This window comes from Fundulus heteroclitus, chromosome 23 (genome assembly GCF_011125445.2).
Source record: "Fundulus heteroclitus isolate FHET01 chromosome 23, MU-UCD_Fhet_4.1, whole genome shotgun sequence".
In the NCBI taxonomy this organism is placed as follows: Eukaryota; Metazoa; Chordata; class Actinopteri; order Cyprinodontiformes; family Fundulidae; genus Fundulus; species Fundulus heteroclitus.
Window position 1 is genome coordinate 16675901 of NC_046383.1, and position 10911 is coordinate 16686811.

The 10911-nt window shown below is 45.7% G+C and overlaps 1 protein-coding gene across 1 annotated transcript; it reads left to right on the forward strand.

The window, feature by feature from the left end:
* The first annotated feature begins 364 nt into the window (after nucleotides 1-364).
* Nucleotides 365-10421, forward strand: ints5 (integrator complex subunit 5). The gene is made up of 4 exons (XM_012866089.3): nucleotides 365-600; nucleotides 3679-3931; nucleotides 5056-7029; nucleotides 9284-10421. Exons 1-4 carry the CDS (start codon nucleotides 524-526, stop codon nucleotides 9989-9991), a joined length of 3012 nt encoding a protein of 1003 aa, XP_012721543.2. The 5' UTR covers nucleotides 365-523; the 3' UTR covers nucleotides 9992-10421.
* The last annotated feature ends 490 nt before the right edge of the window (nucleotides 10422-10911 follow it).

The window sequence follows — 10911 nt, forward strand, 5'->3', positions numbered from 1 at the left end:
TCGTCTCTTCTTTCTCTACCACATTACCCTCATCTATCTACGGTCTCAGTCTTCGTCTTGTTCTGGTCTTCATCTGGGGGGCACAAATACTTTTTCACTGGCCTATAAGTTTCAGGATCAAGCCTTTGTACCTATTTGCATCAGTTTTATCTGAGATCAACATATTGTCATAAAAAATGATTTGTAATTGTATTTAATTGGATTGTCTTTGTGTGCACAACATGAAATAAGAAAAGAAAGTTAAAAACGAGAGTAACTTTAGAAAAAAGGTGAAAAAAACGCATCCAGTAACCAGAATGGCCACTAGGTGGCGCCAGTGTTGTCACCGAGCGGTTATGGTGCTTCCGTTTTTTTAACGGCCAAAGAAGTTCCGACTTCCGACGGCGGACCGCCCTGTGCCTGTATTTTGTCCCGAATTTCAACATAAGAAACGCCACAGAAAGCTCCTCCCAAAGCCCCGACTCGAAGCCCCGAAACCGAGGAGCGGGTTTGATGTGACCCGCTGGCGCCCAAGGAGCGAGCCATGTCTGTGGTTTTTGACGGGAGTTCGCTGAAAGCGATGCAGAGCTCTCACAGCCACACGGCTCCGACTGCTCTGAGGTAAGAGGAGCCCCCTGCTGGCCGGACCCGGGACATTCACACGCTGTCCGCTCATATGTTCATGTAGCAAGCAGCTCCAGCAGCTGACATTTTATTTATCCCAGACAGGAAATTAATCTTTCACTTTTATATATAAATATCAGGAGTGGTCAATAAGTCAATATCTATATATCGCAATATAATTTTATCCAATATTTCAATACATTAGTCTATGATTATGTTACTTGTCATTGACTGACGGTTTGGGTTTTATGTAATTTTGTGTTTTGTTGTTTTAAAGCAAAGATGAGTTTTATAAAGATGGCAAAATTATTGTCATAATTTTGTACAGGCATATGTTGTGGGCATTCTTGGCAGTCTTTCTGAGGCTTTTATGTTGTTTATATTGATACCGTAATTATATCTATCTATCTATCTATCTATCTCTCTCTCTCTCTCTCTCTCTCTCTCTCTCTCTCTATATATATATATATATATATATATATATATATATATATATATATATATATATATATATATAATTTCTCCACTGTGAGATCAATAAAGTCTATCTTATATTGTATTGACCGAAATTAAGAAATGTATCATGACATAAGTTTTGGCAATACCTTTAAAAATACATAAATAGATAAAACAAGATATTTATGAGACGACGTGGTGGAAACAATTAACAAAAATGTAAGCTGTATAAAATATGTGAGAAAATAAAAAAGACTATCAAGAAAAAAAAAAACAATGAGGTGAATTAAATGCAACATTTTATAGAGATCTTGTAAAGAATTAAAGCAGTAATGATACAGTAGTATTATAACTTTAGTAACCTTAATAATCTAAAACTGCTAATAAACTGTGAATAAACTAACAATAATCTTAAAGTAAAACATAGGTATCCTTTTTTGTACATATCCTCAAATGTCAACCTATTTTGTTAGGATTGTGGGAGGATCTGTTGCTCTAGGTCTGTTGGGGAAATGTCTCTACCTGTTTTGTCCAGTTAGACGCTGATAATTTGCAGATTTTATTCCTTTGCAGAGCCGCTCAAGCTCAGGTTTTCAAGTTTGTCACAGTTTTCCTTTCCAGATTTACTGATGAGCTTCAGTGGTGGCGTTCTAACTCATGGGTGTGTTTTGATCCAAACCATCCCATTTAAGCCCTGGATGACTGTTTACGGTCTTTGTCCTGCTGGAAGGTGAACCTCCGCCCTAGTCTTGTGTTTTGGATCCTCTTAACAGATTCTCTCTCAGGGTTGTCCTGTATTTAGCTCCATTCCTTCTTCCCGTCAACTCTGACCGCTTTCCCTGATGGGCTGAAGCAAAACGTCACCCACTGACGCCGATGCGATGCTGCTGTTTATTCAGTCTTAACCGTGCAATACATTTCACCACTACTAGGGCTGAACAATTAATCGCATTTTCAATATAATCGCAATTTAAAGAAACGCAATTTCCAAATCGCAGAGTCTGCAATTTTTGCCTATGTAACAATTAGGGAATTAGACACGTCCATTAGGTGTTGGTAAAATGTTTAAAGTGGGATTACCTCCACATGGAAGGGAAGACAGTTGCAGCAGTGAGATAATCTAATTTTATTACTTGTTTTAGAGTTTATATAATCATACAAAGCATTAAGTGCAGGTCAATCAGTTTAATACATAGACTTGCTTGTTGGTTGCACTTTATGTTCAACAAGGATTGATGTCCATATCAACTAAAAGCTGTTCTCTTGAATAATATTCTGATCAATAGAAATATTAAAAGTTCTTGTTTTAAATAGTCCTTGTTTACAAACATATTTTTTTAGACGCCATTTTTGTTACTTGTGGTTAATGCGGAGAAAAGTTAAAATTGCAATTTTGGTTGAAATATACTGTAGGCAGAGTTTAGATGCTGTGGGTCTTTTAGCAACTAATCTGCACAGCGAGGAAACAAATTAATTTGTTGTTTGTATATGATTAAAAAGACATGATAAATTAAACTGGGGAAAAAAATCGCATTAAATCGCAATATTAAGAAAAAAAAATCGCAATTAGATTAGTTTCCAAAATCATTCAGCCCTAACCACTACTACCGTCTGTTTTCACCTCTAAAACATACCTTTACATTTATTTTGGATTTTTTTTTATATATACTCATTATTATAACTAGAAATAGTACCTTTTGCAGTATTTTGTAAACACTTTGTGTCTGCAATGAAGAGAAGCTCTCCAATCAATGACATCAATGGGCATTCTATTTTATTCTATTTAACTTGTGCGTAATTGAATCTCAATACAAATACAGTTGTTCTGTGAAGGCAACAGAGATTTGTTAAAGATTAAAGACGTTTGCCACAATCCATGGAAGGGACACAGCAAAAGTGTGGAAAAAAAGTACAATCCTTACATTTTGCACATGCAAAAAATGCAATTTCAGCAGCAGAAACCCTGAAACTGCACAACAGCCTGAAAACACAATCAGCACTGTGATCCATATTAGTGGTAGCATGGTGCTGGGGTGGGAGTCTGTATTGCTTTATGCTGATGGATGGGTTAGCTGCATGCTCCAGGGTGATGATGGCTCCTAGGAAATAATCTGTTTTCAGTCTTTGTCTATGCTCTGGTGGATATACGGCGCCCCCTAGAGGGTAACAGCTCAAACAGCTGAGAAACAGGGTTATGAAGTGTAAATGATGACGATGCCAGCTCTGCTGAGGCGCTGTGTGCTGTAGATGTCCATCTCGGAGGGGAGCGGTGACCCAACAATCCTCTGAATTCTCGCTCCGTCTGGCTCGGTGCAGCTCCCATCAGCAGATAATATTTTCTATACAAATTAGGCGACTTCTAAAGGCCTCTGGGTTCCTGTTGGGGGTGTCAGAGTAAAGGGTGCAGAATATAAATGCACCCCAAACTTTTTATACTTTTAATTTGCAAACAGAATACAGAAAACCATGCATCATTTTAACTGTGTTTTCTTCTTGTATATGCTGATCTATTTTTATGGGTCACCTTTGTAGGTTTTTCCTCCTCAGCAGCAGCTCGTCGTTTGCAGCTTGCTGCAGCTAATTGTCCCACTTCTCATCCCGTCCTCTCCCCCCCTGCAGCGCGCAGGAGCTTTCCCAGGAGATCAAGTCTTTCATCAGTGGCGTCGACGCCGTTCAGGGCCGGAAGCTCAGCGTCAGGGAGCACGCCCGCTGCGCTGTGCGGCTGCTGCGCTCGGTCCCGGCCTGCAGGGGCGCGGTGCTGGAGCATCTGAGGGGCGTGTACGATGAGCACGTGTCGGCGTTTCTTCACAACCTGGAGATGGAGGGAAACGCCAGCTCCGGGGCGACCTCCAACCTGGAGGACATCATACAGGTGGGACTTCATCCAGGGTTCCTCTGCAGCCTTAAAAGAAGCCGAGAAAAGTCATCTCATGGATCATTTAGTGTTTTTCAGCTACTGGTAGATGACACAAATAAAGGCATTTTCATTAAAAAATTCAAAGAGGAACATTTCACGGCTTTTTTTTTAACTCCTTGATCCGCTTTGATTAGGAATTACATTTTTTATATAATTAGTGTGATTTAAATGGGTTAAATATAGTGCATGTATTTAAAACTAAGACACCATAAATAGCAAAAACTGTAATTTAAAGGATCTGTGACTATCATAGGATCATCTAGTGCAGATTTGACAAGTTTTAAGTGCCAATGATTTTTGACCAGAGTTGATCTGTGTTGCTCCACATCTCAGAAAAAGCAGGGAAATGATCCTGAAATAGAAGCCACACTTAGGATTTTTTTGTTTTTTAGAAATTTTCTGAATTATGTTCAGTTTTATTAATAAAATTATAGAGATTTGTCAAAAAGTTTCCTATCTAAGGAAACCCAGTAGGTGGCATCAAGCCTTCACAAGCAGCATCTACTCCTCCTGAAAGAGCGTGGCGCCACAGCGACAGTCGTCTGCATTGTCCATGGCTTTGCAGCAATCCCTCATACTGAGCATCCATGAAGCGACAGTGGAGAGGAAAACTCCCCTTTAACAGGGAGGAAAACCTCCAGCAGAACCAGAACCAGGCTCAGCGTGAACGGTCATCTGCCTCGACCGACTGGGGTTTAGAGAAGACAGAGCAGAGACACAAAAAGCACAGAAGCACACATTGATCCAGGAATCCTTTCTATATTATATACTAATAACAGATGATCTGCCCCAGGATGATGTCATAGCTAACAGAACGGCAGACCAGGTGTGCTATGAAGAGAAAAATGACAGCGACCATAAAGTTAAAAGTTGAAATAACAACAAAAAATGCAAATTGGAGAACAGTAGGAAAACTCAACAGAGTGAGAGCAATAGATCTTGATGTCTGAACATACAGATGATTAAACAGACCGTAGAAATGTCCATAATCTTCTGAACGAACTGTATTAAGGAGATGTGCTCAGGTTGCCAAACCATTTACTGGATTATTTCTTCATTAATGCTTTTCTCCTGTGTAGGAGGTTCATGGCGTTCTGTCAGAGTTCATCCGTCTCAACCCCAGAGCCTGGGCTCCGCTGGTCTCCACCTGGGCTGTGGACCTGCTGGGCCAGCTGAGCAGCAAGCACGCCGGCCGCAGGGTGGCCCCCCACTCCTCCAGCCTCAACGAACTGCTGCAGCTGTGGATGTCCTGCGCTGCCACCCGCTCCCTCATGGAGGCCTACTCCCAGTGTCTGGCCGCCATGCTGGCCTGGTGCCCCGATGCCTGCGTGGACGCACTTCTGGACACGTCCGTCAAACACTCGCCCCATTTCGACTGGGTGGTGGCCCACATCGGCTCCGCCTTCCCGGGAACCATCATCAGCAGGGTGTTGGCCTGCGGGCTGAAGGACTTCTGCTCCCACGGGGCCAAAGACCAGGGGCCGCCGGTGGAGAAAGGCAGCAGGGTGCCGAAGATCGGCTCCGTGGTGGGAATCCTCGGGCATCTGGCGGCGCACCACTCTGACAGCATCAGGAAGGAGCTGCTCAGGATGTTTCAGGAGAGCTTGACTCCGTCCACGCCTCTCTCTCCCGCTTCCTCCTCGACGTCCTGGGAGGCGTCGCCTCAGCTGCGGCGCGCCGCCGTGCCGTTCCTGCTGCAGCTCGCCGCCATGTCCCCGAACCTGTTTGGCGCCGTGTCGTCGGAGCTGGTGGAGCTCCTGCGCCCGCCGGTGCTGCTCCAGCTGCAGTCTCTGCTGCAGGGCCTGCCCAGAGAGGAGCTGGACAACATGCTGGGGCTGGCCGTCCACCTCGTCAGCCAGAGTCCCACGGGCGGCGCTCGCGTCCTCAGGTTCCTGGCGGACACGGCGACGCCGGCGTCGGTCATCATCTCCGGCCCGACTCCGTCGCCTAACGAAGGAGTCCGAGAAGGCTGCGACCGCCTCCTCCAGATGTTGCTGCTGCATCTCCACAAGCTGGTGTTCAACCGCTCCGACGGGGCGGAGGTCGGCCCCTTCAGCTCCGCCTCCTCCTCCTCTCAGCCCCAGAGGGTCATCCCTTTCCTGGAGGAGCTGCGCTCGCATGTCGGCCAGCTGTGTGCGGAGACGCTGCGCCTGGAGAGGAAGCGCCACCTCTGGCTGCACCAGCTGCTGTGTCTGCTCTCGGTGTACGGGGGTCCCAGCTTAGCCACCGAGACCCTCTGCCAGCTCCTCACCCAGGCCAGGAACCCGGAGGAGCTGGCTCTGGCCTGGCAGCTCCACACGACGCTCTCCTCCTGCATGGCCGGCCTCGTTCCCGCCGCCGCGGCCCACTGCGTGGCTCAGATCCACACGCACACGCTCGCGCCCCGTCAGCTCCGGCAGCTGCTCCTCAACCTGGCCGCGGCCATCCAGAGCCAGGACGAGGAGAGGAGAGGAGCCGCAGGAGCCCAGTCCTCCATGGCCGTCCAGATCGGCTCAGCGGTCTCGGGGCACCTCCACGATTTCGGCCCCCTGCTCCTCCACGGCGACCCGGCCGTGTCTCACGCCGCGGCGCGCCTCCTCTCCTGCAGCCCGCTGCCTCGCACCTCCTCCCCGGCACACCTGCTCCTGCTCTCCCGGGCCGCCGTCTCTCACTTCTTCCTGGCGCTGCAGAGGAGAGGGGAGGCCAGGAGGGCGGGGCGGGCCGCGGGGCAGACGGGCGAGGCGGTGAGCTGCTCCGTCCTGCTCCTGTCGCGGCTGGCGGCGTACGCTCCTCTCACGCTGAAGGCCATCCTGCAGCAGCTGGTGGAGGGGGCGCTGCACAAGGGCAACGCTCACCTGTTCGGCGGGCAGATCGCCGACATGTCTGGAGCTCCCGTCACGTCTCCGGCGGTTTCCCCCGACCTGGGCGCCTCCCTGCTGGACATCAACTGTCGGTTCGGCACCACGGTGAACTTTTCTGGCAGCGTGTGGTCGGTGTTCCACGCCGGAGTGATCGGAAAGGGGCTGAAGGCCCGCGCCGCGCCCAACCTGCCTGATCCGCCAGGAGTCATCCAGGTGGGTTTGTTGATGGATTGTTGCGCTCAAAGCTCACTCGTGGACACAAACGCGTGTTCATTTTGAGCTTTTAATGATTTATTTAGACAGATAATGACACAAAAATTTAATTTTAATTGGAAAAACAAAGGTTGGTTGAGTTTACGGTTTCTCTTTATTCAGCTAAATTAAAATCAAACATAATCTCAAATATATTTATACAAGCTGACTAATTTGGGCAAATGTTGCTTAGCAGATTGCAAAGACACTGCACTGCAAAAACGGAACTAAAAATAAGTTAAATGTTCTTAAAATGAGTGTATTTGTCTTTGAATTGAGCAAGTAAATAAGATGGTTTGCAAATAGAATAAGATTTTTGCACTTAAAATAGGAACAACTCATGTCCATCGTCTTGTTTCAAGTGCAGTATATCTAATTATCTTGTTTTAGGGGTCAAAATACTCATTCAATTGGTAGATAATATTATTTACCTGCTCAAATCAAGGACAAAAACACAATTTTTAAGAACATTTTACTTGCTTTTAGATCCATTTTTGCAGTGTGCATGCTTTTGTTGCTACATCAACAAGCTTCTAGCATAATTCTGACAGGATAGTTGCCGCCCTTGCTTATCAGAATAGGTTGTTTTGCTGGCATGGACTGGGGTTGAGGTCAGAGCCGTTTTAGCAGCTCAGGGTTGACCTGCTTTATTTGCTCTAAAAACAGACCTGATGTACGTTTATGATCATTCCTGCCTTTTTAACTCTCCTTTATTATTTTATCTATATTGAGCAATGCACGAGTACCACTGACAGCAGGACCGCCCCTCAGTATGACGCCGCCACCACCATGCGGGACAGCACAAGGTTTTCATGTTTAAAACATCACCGTGCCGAACAGTCTCAATCTTTAATATATGACCAATCCTAAATTGAGCGTATTTAAGAATTCTCCATACATTCTCAATGGGATAGAGGTCCTTCCATTTATGTTAGTCTTCTTTACCCATACCGAAAATAATTTTTTTGTCGGTATTTGGTTCTTAGTCCTGTTGCAAAACCCGATCGTGTCCAAGTTTCAGTCGTCTGACCCAAACTGTCAACCTCCAAGGAAAATAAAGAACCACATATCTTTGTTTGGATTAGAGAAAATGTACGACAAATTGAGACCTGGGCGCCCAGCAGGGGCGGTTCTAGACAGGGGCCGACAGGGGCCCATGCCCCTGTAGAAATGGCCCTGGCCCCTGTTATGGCCCCTGTATTAAAAGCATGATGTTAAATAAACTTCTCATAATTATTTGCAATGGCAAAGAAACCATAACTGATTGGTCACTTTAACCAATATTATTTTTTACCTATACAGCTTTACTCTAAAAAGAATTTAAAACTTAAGATGTTTCTCTTTTAGCTTTAGCTGTATTTTGAGCAGGGGGCAAAGTTTTCAACTGCAGTTCCAGAGCCACAAGTGACTCACTTAATATTATTACACAGTTAAATATTGCCGTTTTATTGTTTTTAATTTTTTTTTTTGTTCTGTGCCCCTGTGAAAAAACACTGGCCCCACCTTGGCCCCCCTGGTAAATGTGGTCTAGAACCACCCCTGGCGCCCAGGTTATTTATTTTATTCATGAGTTCGTATTTGTCATTTCACCCTGAAAAACATGAAATAAATCATTAAAAGCCAATAATTATTGCTGTCCGTGTACACACTAGGTGTGTGGAAGCTTCTATCAATCACTTAATGGGTGGTTGTCGATATAGTAGGGCTGGGTATCATCTAGGATGAGCCGATTCGATACGATTTTCGATACATAGCTCACGATACAATACGATTCTCGATATAGCTCACCTTGATTTGATTTGACTCCAATATCGATATTTATTACTTTCAAATGCTCAAAGTCATTCAATCAACAAAACCAGCCAAATATTATTTATGTTCAATTTATTGAACACTGATATATTAACAGGAAAACAAAGTGCATTTGGTTGAATGCATTTACTGTATCACAGAAACCAAAAACGTGCCCAAACGTCTGATTTTAGGGATGAAGGTTAGGCTGCAATAGCGCCCCCTAGGTGTTGGGAGGTATATCGATATTGAAAGCGAGAATATCGGTTTTAAATCATTTTTAAAAAAATCAATATTAATCTTTGTATCGATTTTTATGCACAGCTCTACAATATAGCGCTTGATTCCTTTACATTAACAGGACCTAAAAGGGGGAAAAAAAAGAGCTGGTGTAAAAAGTGTTTGGTGTATCTTCTCCCTGCAGAACATCCAGACTCTGCTGGCTGTTATAGTCCAGTGCTGCAGTTCGTCCAGCCTCAACGGCTCCCAGTCGCCAGCCGACCCCGACGAGCCGCTACCCATCAACCCCGAGGCGGCCAAGGTGGTCGCCGTCACGCTGGTGGAGAACGTCTGTCCAGACGTGGCCAACGGGGAGCTGTCCTGGCCCCCGGAGGAGCACGCCCGGACCACCGTGGAGCGAGACATCCACATCAGACGGTGCTTCGAGGCCCACCCGGTCCTCTTCCCCCTGCTTCAGGTGGTGGCGGCCGGACGCCCGGCCCTCTGCTACTGCTCCGCCGTGCTCAGAGGCCTTCTGGCCACCCTGCTGTCCCACTGGGAGGGCTCCCGCGAGGCTTCGTCCACAGACTCCCCCTGGCACCTGCAGGCCTCCTCCCTCCTGGTGTCCTGCATGGGGGAAGGCCAGCTGCTGCCGCCGGTGCTGGCCAACGTCCACGAAGCTTTCGCCCACCTGACGCCGTTCGAGGTGAGGCTGCTGCTCCTGGCCGTGTGGGAGTACGTCAGGGGCAACGGGCCGCTGCCCCAGAAGTTCGTCTTCAGCTCGGACAAAGGCGTGTTCTGCAGGGACTTCTCGCGGGACGGGGACGTGTCCAGATACGTGGCACCGATCCACAGCGTCCTGCACAAAAACATCGACAGACTGGGCCACCTGTGCTGGAGGTTTCAGCTCTGAGACACAACGGTGGAGAAAAAACTGTGAGAAACGGGCGATTCAAACCAACCAGGGAGATTTACGGTCATGTCACTTCAAGAGTAGACTGAACGTTTTTTTTAAATATAGAGCTGTGTGCATAAGTTTGGTGTTAATGTTTTGTGTTAAATTTTCAGCGCGTTCCCATTCAGCTTCTATAAGAAAATGCTGGGAAATCGCTCAACTGTAAAATATGTCGATACAAAAATGAGTTCATAGTCTTAATTTGCCATTTTGGTTGAGAAAAGCTACTTATGTCTGCGTGTCTTGTTCTGTAAACATGCCTTCCCTCTTTTGGTATACAAACAAACTTGTTTAAAACACATTGCAAATAAAATCTGCATTTAGTCATAAACAACTGCAGTTACTAATCTTTACGCGGTGAAAAATAAAGCATGGTGATCACCCATGACTACATGGCTGGTTGTTTTTAAATGCTGCTTTAGTTTTAATCCTAATACTAGTCAGATAGTCTTATTATAAAAGTGATCTAACCCCAATCATAATGTAAAGTGTGTTACATCAGGAGCCCAACAAGGCCTCTGCTATCTCTTTATGTATTTATTGACTTTTTTTAAAATAAAGTGTCCCTTTGAAATTTCCTTCAACTCCTTTTTGACAACAGCATTAAACTCTTTGCATTAAGTAATAATTATTTCTATCTCCCGTTACTGGAGGCTCCCCTGTGATGGATCCTGTCTGGCAGAGGTTTTACTCTTAGAACGCGCTTAGAAAATGACAAAGAAAAATTTCAACTCAATGATTTAGTGCATCATGTAAATGTTCTTGGATGCTAATGTCAAAGGAAATGTAATAAGTGTCAGTTTGAGAAGCAAGGTTAAATTAGTGTTAATTAGCAAATTGACACTTATTTTTTTCAAACCATGCTCCACCAGGACTGT

Bases quoted from the DNA above. Each gene is read 5' to 3' on its own strand.
- ints5 (XM_012866089.3), top strand. From the start codon at position 524: ATGTCTGTGGTTTTTGACGGGAGTTCGCTGAAAGCGATGCAGAGCTCT. The intron at 601-3,678 runs GTAAGAGGAGCC...CCCCCCCTGCAG, and splicing joins ACGGCTCCGACTGCTCTGAG to CGCGCAGGAGCTTTCCCAGG. The intron at 3,932-5,055 runs GTGGGACTTCAT...TCTCCTGTGTAG, and splicing joins ACCTGGAGGACATCATACAG to GAGGTTCATGGCGTTCTGTC.